Raw genomic sequence first — 17781 nt, 5'->3', positions numbered from 1 at the left:
TGAAGGAAATAATAGAAGTTCACACTCTTCCATATTAATTGGTTTTAAAAATATAAAACTTATTGGAACTAATACCATTCAGAATCCTTTTTGTTTAATAACAGCTGCCTGGGCTGTAAAAATGGATATTCTTTCACTTTAAAAAAATTAAGAAAAATTCTGACTGTGAGTTTAATTAAAGGGAGTATGGTTTCTAAAAATTTCTTTGAAAAGGTAATTTAATATGAACACACTGATTAGATTGGTTTAAGACCCTTTAGTCAAAATGCCCCTCCTCTTTTTTTTCTTTTTTTTACTTAAATAGTGTTTACCTGATAACCTAGTAAGAGATGAGTATCATTCCACTGGGAAAATAACATTCCAAAAAATCTGTGATACCAACAGAAAAACCAGATCATCTATGATTATGTTTCTTAAATATAATTCTAGCACTTAAATTAATTTGATTTGTTTAAAAAATAAAAACAATACATACCAGCAGCTTAAACCAAAAATCAAAATTAAAAAAAAAAAAAGGGAACTCAATGATGGTTCCAAATAAAAATCATGAAAACATGAAATCATTTTGCTCATAACAGAAATTTCAAAATAAATGTGAGGAATTCTTTAAGAGTCTTGCACCACTGGCTTCCCATCTCCTGAAGCCTGATTGTTTTCTGTGAAAATGCTTGAAGCAGAATCACAGGATGGTTGTATTAGAATTGGGTACTGGAATTCACCAGGGCAGAAGCATAAGATAGTCCAGAAAGGAAACCCAGTGTGGGGAAAGTTTCTTTCTTTTAAGATACCAATATAAGCCACAACATTTACAAATACAATGTTTTAACTCTCTACATGTAGGAAGCCAACCTGCTCCTTTTTGATCTTCTTCTTTGGCACAACCTCAGTGGATTTCTCTGATTCAGAACGAGTTCTAATTGATCTTCTCTGTTGCTTTTTTTCTACTGAGCCTAAGAGATGATTTAAAGAAATAAACAAATTGAAAACTCATTTAAGGATGCCTCGACATTCATGTAATTAAGATTTGCCCAAATTCCCTACTTTCCTTATCCATTACTTTTGGTCTTTTAATTGTAAATCACTAAAAAGGTATTAAATATTTGGGAGCACATAAAAATTTTTATAGATCAAATTATAAAGGCTCATAGGCTGAGACTGGGATTCATAAAAGACTCTAAATTATATAAATTAGGAGACTAGAGCTTTTAAAATTATAGTCAAACTAAAATAGCAGAGACATAGTTTAGTTTTAAGGCAGATAAACACATTTAGGTAATTATAATTCAAGGGATAAAGGGACTGAAGGCATGGAGGAAAATGACTTTATTCTCATAGTTCACATTAGGAATTTTTGGTTCAAAATTCAATCAGTACTACATATTTTGCATTTTAACAAATGAATTAAATTAATTCTATGTATCAAATACTTAACAGTGCACTTATACAAGTTTTCCTACTGTTATATTATTAACAACGAAAAGGAAAAAAGCAGGAAAGGCACAAAAATGCTGACCAAAACTAAATCATTACTTTGGCTATCAAGGGACTTGTTATACTTTAGAAATAATTAGTCATGGAAAACTAGCTGAAACAAATTATCACGCTTTTTCATATTAAATGGTAAAATAAGAAACTATTAAGATTTTTAAACAGTAAAATTCTTGGAAGGTAAACTAAAGAAAACTCACATGGACCCCAATTTGCACAGGATAAAACAGATTGAAGACCACAACTTGAAAGAACACTAAGTCAGGAATGATTCCATTCTGTAACCCTGAGAAGAATACCTTCAGTGCAGCTATTCTACATCTTTTCAGTGCTTGGACCACCTAAACAATCCTTCCTAGATAATAAACACCTTTTGCTTGCCGTAGCAGAAAGCTGATTAGACCTCCTGTAAAATCTGGCAGAAGCTACTTCAATAAAGCCTTCAGATCACCTGTGTATTATTTGGTTTTATTGTTTTTGTCTATATGTAAAAGGCTTCCCTCACCTTAGTTCAAGGCCAAAACAAAGAAGACTCCAACTACTTTTGTTCTGGGGAAGGAGTAGGTAGTTTCATAATATATTGTTTCTGAATTGTGGTTAATTGATTTCTAGCAGAGAAGTCACAAATGAAGTTGCTAGCTACTTCCTTTACTCTCACTCTTCTTACACTGATGAAAATATTTATCAAAACAACAGATATCTACCCTCAGAGGCACCCGAGTATCCCAGAGATCCATACTTTAGTGTGATCATCAGTATTCAAGTACCTACCAGGGAAGAACAACATAGAGATAGAACTGCTTAAAACAAACAAAAAATCTTTACTTGTTTTGAGGATGACAACATAATTGTTCCATCAAGCACAGATGATATTTGATCTACTGTCTTACAGAAGATAAGGCAACATGACCTCTTAAAATTATTCTGAAAGTTACCTGAAGAACATAAATGCTACTACATCTAAAACCACTAAAAAGTATTGTTTATGGTCTAAAAGAGGAGGAAGTGAGCATCTCTGGATTTGGAAAACAGCTTAGAAATCTGGTATAAATACAAACACAATTCTGCAAACCATAGAAATGTAGCAGTGTCACAGTCTATGTAGCTCCTAAATTTACTACGAAAAGGCTCAAGAATTCTCTCTGAGTAGTTAAAACCAACTGAGATGACGATGTAATTCATTTCTGAAGGGAGATCAAATCTCTTTTCTGACTTTTCAACTACAGACATACCTAGGAGATATTGTGGGTTCAGTTCCAGACCAATGCAATAAAGTGAGTACTGCAATAAAGCAAGTTGTAATCTTTTTGCTGGAGGTGGGGGTCTTACCATTAATTTGGAAAAAACACAAACCTCTGTGAAGCGCAATAAAATGAAGATATGCCCATACTAAAGTTATTTTCACAAGAAGCAAAATGGTCATTTAAAGTGACAAAATATGTTTATCAACTACAGCTGGTAACCAAATTTAAACCAAGGTCAAAGCTTTAGAACACTCATGCCTATATTAAGATTCCAACATTAATTTACAACCTAATCACATGTGCCTGCTTAAGGAACTGTGTGCTTTTTCCAGATATAAAGAATTATAACCTTCCACTTAAAACAACAGTAAAAAAAAATTCATAGAACTTAAATCTTACAATGAAAAGACTACATGAAAATAAAATGTTCAATAGCTGAGGGGAAGGAAATAACCAACTCCATTCAAAATAAAAGTATAATATTTAAGATCAGTCATATTATATGAAGAATTTACTTTCTCTCTAGTTAGGAGAATATAGATGTTTAAATAAAGATCCTCCTATTCTAAGTATCACATTTAAATTCAGATAAATTATCAATAGTTTAGTGTAAGGAAAAATAATAAAACTGATACAGCTAACTATGGAGAACTGAAGCCAAAAGATTCATTCAATATTCAAAGAAGGGAACAAATATATTCAATTATCACTAATAAATGCAAAATATCCTAAGTCTATTTATTCACTCCTTCAACACTGTAATTTCACTTTTTAATATTATTATTTTATGAATGTAGCTTTATTAATTTGAATATTTTTTTCTTTTTTATTATTAGTTTCAGGTGTACAAAATAATGTACTAGACACCCTCACAATGTCACTTTTTTATATATATTTTGAAATGATAAAAGTTGCAAGTCTGATTCTGGACTTTGCTACTCCCCCCTGACTTTAATTAAGCTTCCTTTCTCAACTCAATTTTGGATAAAGGCATACTGTTTAATATGCCCCCTCCAATATATGCCCCATCTCCTCTGCCACCACCTTTCCTTGTCCTGCAGCCTCATTCCTTTTTTTTTCTTTCTTTTAAAAAAAATTAGTTTATTGGGGTGACAATTGTTAGTAAAGTTACATAGATTTCAGGTGTACAATTCTGTAGTACATCAACTATAAATTACATTGTGCGTTCAACCACCGAGTCAGTTCTCCTTCCATCACCATATATTTGATCCTTTTTTTTTAAAGAAAGCTATCCCCAGTTGTTTCCTGAACAATGATGTTTTTATTTAGATTTTATAATGAGAATCTTAACTCAAAATTTCCCTTACAAAAATATTTACTCCTTTCCTTAGTGTCACTCAATCACAGGTTTGCCTGAGTTACTAATGATTCAGGATTACTACTTCAGGTCTTAAGACTTTAATCCTTCTAGAGAGGTATTTGGTCACTTGTTAGATCACAAAAAAATTTTAAAAGAACAAAGTGAAACAAACATCTTTCTCCTAAACTAAGCTAGTTTGATATGTAACTCTTTTCTTGATGGCTGTATGAAGCAGTAATACTGTTATATAAACCAAACCTACCGGATACTCAGTTAAACCATAAGGTCCTTAGAAAGTCAGTCTCTTAATAAAAATTACTTTGACTATTCCAAAGGCACAATCTTACTGAATATAGGCATTTCTACTATAAGCAATATAGCTTGATTTTCAATGCATGGTATCTGTTCATCAGAGAACAGATTATAGTAGGAGGGTTGCGCCCTAGGCCCCTTAGCTACTAACATAAAGCACAACTAAGACTAATGAAAAGAGGTGGGCATCTGCCAAGTTGTTTCTAATAGGGAATAAAGGAGGAAATGGCAAGAATGTGTTAATAATGGAAAAGTAAAGCTGTTATTCTCATGCAAAGAGAGATAACCAAAAGGTCCATTTACTCAGGTATGTGCAGATTTTATAACTATACTCTTTTAATTATAAAACACTCCTATTATGTAAATTCCTGTAGGAAAAACAACTATTACCATGAATGGCTCTCAAGCCCCTAAACAACTCTTTCTTATTCAAATAATTGCTTTTATAGTTTGATTTTTTAAAATATAACTTGATTTTGATACCTAAAGGTTTCTTAGGAACATACCTATCATGCTATAGCAGAACAGAACTATGACCTCAAAATGCATCTGTCTACTTTTCATTCATACCTACCTGTAGAACCAGATGTTGCTTCAGATATATTCTGAGTTGCCTTTTCATTTCTCTGGTTTGGTGTAGAAATTATAAGTCTGTCTTGTCCCCTGACACTTATCTCCGTTTTGTTACCAATTCCCTTCAAAATAAGGCAAATTTAAAATTAGGTGATTACCAGGCAATGGCATCATTGGCTTATAAAGATAGTTTAAGACTAAAATTTGCTTGAATTTTATATGGTCTTGATTGCAGCAATTTATTATCTTACCATTATCAGAACAATTTTATTAAGTTATCAGGATTATTCCAAAATGTGCAATGAGATTATGGGGGGTAAAAACCTCTGTCTAAGTCCAGATGATGAATGTCACTGAAAAAATGAATATGTATCACATAATTTTCTGTCAAAAACCACGTATTTCCTGGTCTGAATAGTCCCTCACTTTACCCATATCATAGTAAGAGAACACTAGTCATTTTCATTTGGTAAAATACCCTATGCACAGATAAAAACGTCAACAAATCTTGAAAGACAAAAACATCCACAGGCGCAGCAATATGTCACTCATGGTGACCAAAATGTGCATCCAATAAGCAACTTGGAGCAGACAGAAAGCAGATACAATTACAGTTCTGTCTCATTTTAGGTATTTCAATGAAATAAAGGAATTATTTATAAATATATATGCATTTTTAAAACCTTCATTTATAAAAGGTTGGTTTTATCTCGAATTTCCATTTAAATAGCACTCTTTGGAGGGGGATGACAAAAGTTTGATTTGTGCATCTAAAAAAACTAGCTCCAAGAATGGAGCCAATTTGTATTCAAAAAAGATGCAGAATATTCATTTGCTATTCAAAGCTATCAGCAGAACCAAGGGGGGACTGGAACAAGTTTTTCCGAGCAGCTTAGCCTTAATGCAATCGGTTGAACCTATAGGCAGGAAGAGGTTAAGAGAGGACCATTACACTTCTCTCGGAAAATATATCACTAATAAGGCATGCCTATATTTAATTATTTTAATGTGCATATGACAAAACATTGCAGAAATACAGAATTCTTTAAGAGTGCACATGCATGAGGTGCCACTAAATTGAACTCACAAGCCCACAATTGTGGTATTGGTTGGGGGCACAGGTAGTGAAGAGGTCCATGAGTGAATAAATATTACAAATCTTATGAAGAGTTTTAAAGTCTTAAAACTAAAGTATAAGTGCCCTAAATGGAGGCCCAGGGCTGGCTGATGGAGACATTCAGATTTACCTCAGACCCAAGCTATCACCACAGTTAATTGTTAAATAACTAACATCGTTCTGGTATTTCTCTAAAATGCATTAGATATCCCAAAGCAACATGAGCCTAACAAAATTGCTGGTGCAACCAAACACATCAGCAGGTACAATTATTACAATGGTTAATTCAGATAAATAACAAAAATGGTTTAAAAAGAAACACACTTTTCTACTAAGAAAAACTATACAAACTAGAAATAGGCAAAGTGCCTATTTTTTCCCCATGACTTTAGGGAGCTAGCCTCAATTTTGGCTGCACAGCTCAAGACTAATCTAGTACAGATGGGGCTATTACAAAATGGGGGAGGGAGAAGAAAAGCAGCCTTTTTGCCAATGTCTTTTTTGCCCCCTCCTGAGCAAACTGGCCATACATTTCAAATGCAGTGGATAAAACGGGTATTTAAGTTATGACTGTGTTATCTTTTAAATGCCAAGGTTGACACTTATTAAATACTGTTTCCCAAAAAAACCATGAAAAAAGGAGGTACCTTTGTTGAATAAACAAATTGATCGATAAATTTCCCATCTCCTGTAGCATTCTGAAGAGCAAACACTTGTTCAATTTTCACAACTGGAGACATGTTACACTTCTGCAAATCCAGGCTCCCTTTGTGCATTGTAATGGAAGCTGGTAAGGATTTCCTTGCTGCTGCTGTCTTCCAGGCAATTTTAACAGGGGGTGGTTCGTCCTCTTCCACACTTGTATGCCGCCTCTGGCTATGTCTCCGAATTTCAGTACTTGATAGTGAGGAGGCCACCTCACCTGCATTGGTCTGTTCCGGCTGAGTATTCAGCACTGATCTTGGTCTCCGGGTTTTTTTAACTTCAGCTTTGCAGGTGACATTCTTTTTTGCTTGGGATAAAGCCTCCTCAGGCTGTTTATCAATATAGATAAAAGTATACTGTTCTATTCTTTCCTCTCGGGTCATTTTCAATGCTTTTTCTGCATGGGCAATGCCAATATCCCACTGAGCACGTTCTCTCTGTGGTCGCGGCTTCCGAATCTTTGAAAAGAGATACAGGCTTTATGGGACGCACTTTAATCTATCATGTACACTTAAAACAATAGTATTCCCATATGAGCCTGTCATCTTTCTAGGTATTCATAAATATCTTCAGATTCTTCAGTCAAATCAATGAAATGTGCTAACTCCTTAACTCTGATAAACCGGTATTACTATCAGATGACATGCAGGTCTATGGTTTTATATATCCTTTGCTGACTCTACTGGACAAGTCCCTCAAAGAAGTAGTCATCCTTCTCACATCATATTCATAAAAAAGTAGCAGTAATAAGGACAAAGAAAACAAAGATTACAGAAATGATTGTTTTCAGTGGCCAATAAAACACTAACATTAAGAATGACACCGTAGGGACGACTGGATGGCTCAGTTGGTAAGAGCGCGAGCTCTGAACAACAGGGTTGCCGGTTCGATTCCTGCATGGGATGGTGGGCTGCGCCCCCTGCAACTAAAGATTGAAAAAGGCGACTAGACTTGGGGCTGAGCTGCACCCTCCACAACTAGATTGAGGGATAAAGATTTGGATCTGAAGGGCCCTGGAGAAACACACTGTTCCCCAATATTCCCCAATAAAATTTAAAAAAAAGAAAGGAATGACACCCTAAGGGTCCAGGGTGCTACAGAGCTCACAACAGAATGAAGAGGAAGGACAGCGCCCCGAGGAACAAATGTAAGTTGACAAGACATAGCAAAGTAGGAACGTATGAAAGAAAAAATAAACCTGAATCAGTTTCCACAGGTCTCTGTGTCCAGGCTTGATCACAAGACTTTGGATTGGCAAGGCAGATAAGAAAACTTTAAATAAAGGTATGTGAGATGACCCAAGTAATTGGGAATTATCCAGGTTAGACTGAGGTAACCAGAAATTGGGGAATTAAACTCTGAGATTGTATAGTATACATCAAACTCTGACGTATAAATCTGTAAAATGTTAAATCTGACAAAATTAATCAAAATCCCCTGATTACATTTAACTTTGAAAGTGTAAAAATATGACAAATTTCTGAATCACAAGAGACCCTCACTGAAATTAGTTAAATTTAAAAATCTCAACCAGACAGAGTATCAAGAGTTCATGGCAAAATTCTAAAATGTCCACCACCACACCAAACATATTTCTTAGTTCCATCACTTGTGTGACCTTGATTGAACCAGTTAAGCTTTCTGTGCCTCAATTGCTTCATCTGCAGAAACAGGAATGGTATCTACCTCATTTGTTATGAAGATTAAATGAAGTAATATATATAAAACACTTAAAACAGTGCCTGTCTCACAGTAGGTGCTAGCCAAATATTTTTCAAACTTTACTTTCATAAAAAATTTTGCTAAATAGGGGCGGCTGGATGGCTCAGTTGGTTAGAGCACAAGCTCTTAACAACAAGGTTGCCGGTTCGATCCCCACATGGGCCACTGTGAGCTGCGCCCTCCACAACTATATTGAAACAACTACTTGACTTGGAGTCGACGCATCCTACAAAAACACACTTAAATAAGTAAAAGTTTTAAAAAATTTTGCTAAATAAAAGTAAAGGGGGACCGGCCCGGTGGCTCAGGCGGTTAGAGCTCCGTGCTCCTAACTCCGAAGGCTGCCGGTTCGATTCCCACATGGGCCAGTGGGCTCCCAACCACAAGGTTGCCAGTTCAATTCCTCGAGTCCCGCAAGGGATGGTGGGCTCTGGCCCCTGCAACTAAGATTGAACATGGCACCTTGAGCTGAGCTGCCTCCCGATGGCTCAGTTGTTGGTTGGAGCGCAGACTCTCAACCACAAGGTTGCCAGTTCAATTCCTCGACTCCTGCAAGGGATGGTGGGCTGTGCCCCCTGCAACTAGCAACGGCAACTGGACCTGGAGCTGAGCTGCGCCCTCCACAACTAAGACTGAAAGAACAACTTGAAGCTGAACAGAACCCTCCACAACTAAGATTGAAAAGGACAACAACTTGACTTGGAGAAAAGTCCTGAAAGTGCACACTGTTCCCCAATAAAAGTCCTGTTCCCCTTCCCCAATAAAATCTTTAAAAAAAAAAAAAAAGTAAAAGGGAATTATGGAAAGAACACTGAAATAGGGGGGAAAAATCCACATTTCACTAGCCTCTACTAGACTTAACATACATTAATTCAATTCATAACAGAATCCAACATTGTATTAAGCAGTTTTTAATAGTATTATGTTGTTTATGACATATAAAACTTGTTGATATACTTACAATAAATGAAAAACATTAGACTCAAAGGAGTTAAAATAATAAATCATTCTAACAATGGTCTGAATTCAAATATAAAGTCTGAATTCTACTAAATTATGAAGTCCTTTAAAAACCATATTTGATTAATAATGTGAACATACTGCCAGTTACCTTTTGTTTCTCAGAGTGATTACTGGCTTGTTTGGTTGCCTCAGCGAGTAATTCTTCATACTGTTTATGACCTTTATACTCTCGGACCCGCTTTTCATGAACCCATGCCCTCTCTGGCTGGTTGCTGAAAAACTGGACGTGATATTCTCGGGCACCTGCAAGTAAAAATCCTTATTAACCATTTCAGAACATAAACATCCACATATACTTTGCCAAAAATGCAAACCTAAGCCAGGTTCCCTAGTATTACTCCTATTAGAATTTGTGTGTTTTGGATTGTCCAAAGATATAATCCAACACCTATCAATTACACAACTAATAGTTACAGTAAAAAATTCACCCCAAATGATTAAAATTAGTTCAGCAAATTTTAAGAGAAAGAAAATCAGAAATTCTGCTGATTATCAGATTTGTTACCTTGGTTACACTTATTTTTATATGCCTCAGACCTTTTTACAAACAATTATGGGTATAAATACGCTTTTCCAGCTGCATAAAGTGTGCTTTACAGACCGGGGGTGGTGGAGGAGAGGCCACTGAGACTCTTTCAGGGATCTTGTGAGATCAAAACTGTTTTCATAATAATACTAAGATGTTATTTGTCTTTTTCACTATGTTGACATTTGCATTTAATATTGCAAGAGCAATGGTGGATAGAGTGCTGGCATCTTAGCATAAATAAAAGCAATGAGTGACACCAAACTAGTGCTGTATTCTTCACAGCCATACACTGGCAGTTAAAAAAAACAAACCAAAAAAAAACAAAACACCCAATTTTACTTAATGTTCTTGATGAAGCAGTAAAAACAATTAATTTTACTAAATCTCAACCCTGGAATAGACGTCTTTTTAATATTCTGTGTGACAAAATGGGAATTATGCATACAGGACTTTTGCATGTAGAAGTATGATGGTTATCTTGAGGAAAAGTACTTGTGTGACTGCCTGAATTGCTGCAAAGTGAACTGGACACTTTTATGGAACACCCTTTTCACTTCAAAGGATGACTGACAAAAAAACTGGTTATTTGAACCTGAGCATCTGGTAGATTATGTCCTCAAAAAACGAATAAAGCAAGTTTGTCACTTTAAGAGAAACAATTGACAATATTTGTTGCCAATAATAAAATTTGATCTTTCAAGCAAAAATATTAGAATTTAAAAAACTTGTGGTTGCCCCTATTAGCCTTCTAACTTCCCAATAACCAAAGAATTTTCTGATGAAATTAAGTGGTATTAACTAATGTGATTTAAAAAATTATCTATGGGCCGGCCCGGTGGCTCAGGCGGTTAGAGCTCCATGCTCCTAATTCCGAAGGCTGCCGGTTTGATCCCCACATGGGCCAGTGGGCTCTCAACCACAAGGTTGCCAGTTCAATTCCTCGAGTCCCACAAGGGATGGTGGGCAGCGCCCCCTGCAACTAAAATTGAACATGCACCTTGAGCTGAGCTGCCGCTGAGCTCCCGGATGGCTCAGTTGGTTGGAGCGCGTCCTGCCCCTGCAACTAGAAACGGCAACTGGACCTGGAGCTGAGCTGCACCCTCCACAACTAAGACTGAAAAGGACAACAACTTGAAGCTGAACGGCACCCTCCACAACTAAGATTGAAAGGACAACCACTTGACTTGGGAAAAAATCCTGGAAGTACACACTGTTCCCCAATAAAGTCCTGTTCCCCTTCCCCAATAAAATCTTTAAAAAAAGAAAAAAAAAAAATTATCTATAAGAAATGGGTCAACATTTGGAAAGCTATGCATGACTTGGTAAACCAATATTTTTTAAGTGCCCAATGTATGATGTTAAAAACAATCATGAAAGGTAAAAGATCCATTGAAAGTGCAAAACAGAACCAATGGATTTTAATGTAACAAAGTATAAAAAGTTTGTTGATATAATTTCAGATTCCAGAATACAATGACGCCACCACTTCTTGAGTTTTGGTGTAAAAACAGAAAATAGATCCACAATTATCTGAAAAGGCTATTAAAATACTCTTCCCTTTTCCAACTACATATTTGTGTGAGGCCAGATTAATTTAACATACTACAACCAAAACAACAAACCATAACGGATTGAAATCTAGAAGCAGATACGAGAAACCTAGTCTTCACTTAAGCCAGACATTAAAGAGATTTACAGAAACGTAAAACAGTATCATTCTTCTCATTAAATTTTCTGTTTGTGAAAATAGTCATTTTTCAGAAGAATTAATAACATATATAGTGGGTTCTTTTAAAACGAACTAGTAAATATTTTAAAATTTTCTCAGCTTTAATTTCTAAATTAAATAGTAATAGATATAACCCATGTAAACAAAAGTTTCTTAAGAGTCCTCAATTTTTGAGAGTAAAAGGGGTTCTGGGATCAAAACATCTGAGACCAGTTGCTCTAGAGTAGAGCTACTCTGAAAGTGTAAGTCAGTCTGAGACAAAATAATCACACAAGTTAAGAGTGAACATTTAGAACCTATGATAATTTGACATTGCCGTGACAACCAGACATGTGATCAGGGATACTGTACTCTGTATTTTTTCGGAGGTGGAGGCCTTTCATTTTTCTGATAATTTTATTGTGTTTGACAGAAATATTGATCCATGGTGGACTGAAACTTTTTTTTAAAAGAACAAAAACTAGTTCTTTACCAAACATAGTTTGAAAAACACTGCTTCAAGAAAAAGTCTCAGGTCAATTTCTACATAGAGCAATGTAGAAACTGGTCTTCTTGGGGGAATCCAAGATAATTTGACTGTACGGTGCAGTTTTAAATGAAGGGAGAAGAAGACAATAAGCAGATCCTAAGTAGAAAAATGTGGATATTAGGCTTAAATTGAATTAATTTAGTTATCTGAAATTGATTATATCTTGGATTTGAAAAGTTTTAATTTTATTAGACATTAACAGGAAATTATCTAACAGATTATTTGGAAATCTAATTAAAATTTCATATGGAAAATAGCCTATAAGAAACACACACACACAACTCAGATTTCCATATCATCTAACCTGAGAAGACCCAAGTAGAAATTCAATTACAATTAATCAAAGAAGTTTATCAGAAGTCCAATCATTTTGAGGGACAAAAAACAGAAATAGGTGAGTTTGGAGGATAGGGTTGTGGATAGCAGGGTTGAAAGAACATAGGATATAATCTGTTTCAAAATGTCAAGAGTTACTTATTCAGAAGTAAACAGATAATCCCAAAGGACTTGACAGTTAAAAACACAAAAACTAAAACTAATAGATAACATAATCTCACTTTCATCTTTATTTTCAACTTCTTCCACCATTAAAATCATTTGCTACAGACAAAACAAATCAAACAACTTGCCTTTTTGCTAGCACTTTGTTTCCTGCTGGCTGGAAAACCTTAAAATAAGAGGAAAACCCTAAAGACCTGAAAGATTGAGAAATAAGCACATCTGTCTTTGAATAATGGGCTATATTTCCAATAGAAAAATGTTGAGGAAATGTTTTTATATTAACAAAAATAATATAAAGGTAAAACCATCCAGTTTTAAACTAAAAAAAATATATTAGGGGGCCGGCCCGGTGGCTCAGGCAGTTGGAGCTCCATGCTCCTAACTCCGAAGCCTGCCGGTTCGATTCCCACATGGGCCAGTGGGCTCTCAACCACAAGGTTGCCAGTTCAATTCCTCGAGTCCCGCAAGGGATGGTGGGCTGCGCGCCCTGCAACTAGCAATGGCAACTGGACCTGGAGCTGAGCTGCGCCCATGACAAATAAGACTGAAAGGACAACTTGAAGCTGAACAGCACCCTCCACAACTAAGATTGAAAGGACAACAACTTGACTTGGAAAAAAGTCCTGGAAGTACACACTGTTCCCCAATAAAGTCCTGTTCCCCTTCCCCAATAAAATCTTAAAAACAAAAAAACAAACAAAACCCCACAAAATGAAAAAAAAAATTAGGAGTAAAGGTTACAGTAAGTATGTGATATCACTTAAAACTCTCAGTAAAAATCTTTACTTTCATATCTATTAATCACACTATGTATAAAGAAAAAGAATTACTCTCAAACTCTTAATAGTATTTACATATCTGGAGGAAGAAACTATGGCACCTTTCGCTTCTGACCATACATATTTTTGTATTGTTATAAACAGAAAAAGTATTTCAATTTTACCTTTTAAATGTAAAATGAGACCTAAACAATGAGATACAATTTAAAATAGACATGTGATCCAAACATCTTTCAACATGCTCTTTCAAATATCTTTATGTGTGAAAACTGTTAAATACATTTTCCAAAGCTAAGAATCTTACTAATAACAATATGGAAATCCATGAGTACTTTATATAATCAAGATAAATTTTAAAGTAGCTTAAATAAGCAACACAAAGGACTTCACAGGCATCATGTGTGGAACAATCAACAAAATTAAATTTTATGTTGTGTTTTTTGGTTTTCAGAAAAACTGTTAGAAAACTACTTCATTTAAAATCACACCACAGTCAGACAATGGAATATTATTTGGCAATAAAAAGAGATGAAGTTACTGATACATGCTGCAACACAGATGAACCTCTAAAAGACTATGCTAAGTGAAAGAAACCAGACACAAAAGGCCACATACTGTAGGATTACATTTATCTTTCAGAAAAGATTACATTTATCATGTCCAGAAAAGACAAGTTTATAGAGACAGAAAGTAGTTAGTGGCTGCTTAGGGCTGGCGGAACAGGGGAAGAATGAGGAGTGACTACTAACAGATATTAAATTTCTTTTTTGGGTTGATGAAAATGTTCTAAAATTAGATTGTAGTGATGGCCACACAACACTGTAAATGTACTCAAAAATCACTGAATTGCACAATTTAAAGGGGTGCATTTTATGGTATATAAATCATATCTCAAGAAAACTATTATTTTAAAAACTACTGCAGAAAAAGAAATTTTAAAAATAATCAGAATATACATTTTATTAAAACCTAAATTCTTAGATTTTGGGTTTCCTCAATAATACAGACAAAATCAGTTTTTCCTACACTAAAGTAGGAGACTAAGGGGTACCAGACCAGATTAGATTAATTCAGAATACTAAATTTAAATATTTCCTTTGAAATACAGATGAGGCATAAATGTGCTTTCATTTGTATTCCATTTTTTAAAACGCAGAAATTAGCAGGTTTTCATAAAGGAATTAAATATGAAACTCTTTGTATCATCTCAAAAGGATGCTTTTCTAAGGGAAGAGAACTCAAGAGTGACAATTCTCACCTGATATAATAACTTAGGGTGCTCTAGAGGCACAGATATAGACATGAATTGTTTTATTTAAGAAGGCTTAGACCTCTTGGGAAATCCTTGACCCTTTTTTCTCCCATTCATAGAATCATAGATTATTAAACCTGCAAGGTACTTCAGAGATACTCGTCCAACACTCTTATTATATAAAGGGAAGAACTAGAACTGCCTCCCTCAAACCTACACAAATTATGACTAGGTGAATTTAATTACTTTTCCTTTAATATATAGTAGTGTTTAAGAGTAGAGGTTATGGAATAAGATTTCTTGGGGGTGGCCCGTTAGCTCAGTTGGTTAGAGCATGGTGCTAGTAGCACCAAGGTTGCTGGTTCGATCCCCACATGGGCCACTGTGAGCTGTGCCCTCCTTAAGGTAAGAAAAAAGATTTCTTTGAGACTCTATTTTCTTACCTGAAACATAATAATAGTACCTACTTCATAGTGTTGCTGCTATGAGGACTGTATAATACGTAAGAGAATTGCTTAATACAGTGCCTTGCTCAAAAGCAAACATTCAAAGATTTTTCTTTCACTTCTGCCCCACTGCTGCTTCCAATTACCCCTGCCTTTCATCAGCAGGTTATACCGACAAGATGACTGCCTTCTGCACCAGGGCAGATTCCTAGCTATGCAGCACAAGAGTTATAGATATGGCTGATCCTGTCACACATCTACCTGGCCAGACTCAGGGACACTTTTTCTTCTCATAACAGTGAACAGGGACCAAGATAGAAAGTTTAAAGTGAGAAAAAAAGAAATAGGTGCAAAGTTGTCACAGACAATAAGGGACTCAACATGTAACAAGAGTGAGTTGCAAAGCAAATATCCAGAAATAAATTCCAAATTCAAACCTTCCTCTGGCTAATAGGCAAGTCCATTCTAAATGACAGAACCTCAGAATCTAATCTACATATTTTGGTCAAACCCAGGAAAAAGACCAGAAAAAAGTTAGAACACACCTTTCTAAAATACTTATAATACCAACATTTCTAAGGTAGGATCTATGCTATCTAGCTAGATTAAAGCTATACTTCTATGTCATACTGAATTTATAAGACTGTCCCAGTAAATGTACAGATTTAAAAATGGAGTGGAGGAGGAAAACAAGCATCCTGCAAAATTTTTCAGGAAGAAAAGCACTTGTCTGGCTAAAAAAAATTTCTCCCCATAGGAGTCAATGCTGAAATTAAGATGTTCAAAAAAAACTTGGCCCAAATGCCTATTAAGCTCATACAATACATCTTATTATTTATCCATCTCCTTTCTTTTAAATTCATATGAGAGGTCAGTCAGATTAAGGTCTTTTAAAAAAAGAAGTATGAAAGAATTTATAAAACAAATGCAAGGTGTTTAAGGGGAAAACAAGGACTGTATCAGTTGAAGAGACTCCGTCAGTTAAGATGATCACGATTATTTCACTGGTTATTAAAAACTGATATAGATATGCATATTTTGGTGTTAGATTATATATCATGTATGTATTCTTGTGTCCATATACAACATTTAAGATTTCACTTTTTTCTTTCTAACCTTTAACTTAGTATCTATATATACCTTCTCTTACCTCTTGTGTTAATTTTGGTATGAACCTCGAGTTGGGGATCGCTTGAAACCATACAAGGCCACCAAGGATAGGTTCCCACCTTAGACCAAACAAGATCGCCAACATGGAACTTAACACCAGCAGACACTTCCATTGTTGGAACAGAAGATAATATTGGCTGAACCTATAGGAAAAGGTCATAAAGGTCATCAGCAGAGAAATTTAAAAGAAAATATGTACAAAGTATATTAAACATGCTACCCATGTAAACTTTATCTTCAGTTACACTTTTCTCTGATACCTGCTACTCAAAACTAGCAAAAGGGTAGAAGACAGGAGGAAAATAGTTAAAAAGCCCCAATCCAAATACTAAAAATAGAATTGATGGTTTCTGTTGCCAAATTATTGATAAGGTACCTGGAGAATTCGCATAACTATTAAAAAGTGGTTGAAGTTTTGAATAGGATAATAATTCACTGAAAATATCTACCTCCTAAACCAGCTCCAAGATTTATTTCAGTATAACTTCTGAAATAAAGAAGTATGGAACTGTAATAATATGTGTTAAATATGTTGTAACCTAATCACTGTGCTTTCACCTTCTTATGACATATTTGATTAGACAGTATTCAATAAAGCAACTCACCGGGGTTTCCTCTTTCAGTACTAGATCTTCTCTTGGTTTTTCTGAAACAGGATCAACCCTCTCATTTGGTATCTAGGTGAAAAGAACAAAATGGCAAACCAAAGAATAATGACTCACACAAAAAGAATCAAAGAAAACTAAATAGCAAAGAGAATAAAGGATGTTACAACTTAGGCAGTACATGACGCTATGTCTTAACAGTCATTTTCTACTCCACACCATATTTCCCATTTCTTATTTTATTACTTTTAAAACTTAATTTCTTAATTTTTTTTTAAAAAACCTTTCAGAATACAGAAAAATGGGCACTCTGAAATTGCTAGTAAGATGTAATTTGGAATTTTTCTGGAGAGCAATTTGGCAAAATGTATGAAAAGTCTTAAATTTTCAGACTCTGACCCAGCAAATACACATATAAAAATGTACACTGAAAAAGCACTGAGGTATAAAAATATATATGTAAGTACGAAAATATGTACACCAGTACTATTTGTAAGAGCAAGTATTAGAAACCGCCTAGATGTTAAAAAATGTAGAATTTGTTAAATTGTAATATAACTAGATAGTTAAATAATATAAATTTTTAAATGACATGGGAAAATAATAATATAATATTACTTAAAAACAGCAAATTGCAAAGCACTTTGTACAGTATGATTCCAATCTTGGAAAACAATTTTCTTTATGTGCATAGAAAAAAGACGAGAAGGATGTCACAATGGGATGGAATACGTGA

At 34.9% G+C, this 17781-nt stretch overlaps 1 protein-coding gene and 1 non-coding gene across 12 annotated transcripts in view; one reads left to right on the top strand and one right to left on the bottom strand.

The window, feature by feature from the left end:
• Window positions 1-17781, bottom strand: part of NSD3 (nuclear receptor binding SET domain protein 3) — a 106778-nt gene that overhangs the window by 45264 nt on the left and 43733 nt on the right. For all 11 annotated transcript variants that reach the window (XM_074329633.1, XM_074329632.1, XM_074329631.1 and 8 more), the window contains 6 exons: window positions 17046-17117; window positions 16421-16583; window positions 9594-9748; window positions 6703-7218; window positions 4940-5060; window positions 850-950 (listed from right to left, as the gene is read on the bottom strand). In XM_074329633.1, coding sequence (XP_074185734.1) covers window positions 850-950; window positions 4940-5060; window positions 6703-7218; window positions 9594-9748; window positions 16421-16583; window positions 17046-17117 — 1128 coding nt within the window. The remainder of the gene's footprint in view (window positions 1-849; window positions 951-4939; window positions 5061-6702; window positions 7219-9593; window positions 9749-16420; window positions 16584-17045; window positions 17118-17781) is intronic.
• Window positions 15133-15206, top strand: TRNAT-AGU (transfer RNA threonine (anticodon AGU)). Its single transcript has one exon. It is a non-coding gene; the product is annotated as a tRNA-Thr (tRNA).

Source organism: Rhinolophus sinicus, linkage group LG04 (genome assembly GCF_036562045.2).
Source record: "Rhinolophus sinicus isolate RSC01 linkage group LG04, ASM3656204v1, whole genome shotgun sequence".
Classification (NCBI taxonomy): Eukaryota; Metazoa; Chordata; class Mammalia; order Chiroptera; family Rhinolophidae; genus Rhinolophus; species Rhinolophus sinicus.
Note: the sequence above shows the minus strand (reverse complement) of the source record. Positions and strands in the feature narration are given on the sequence as shown.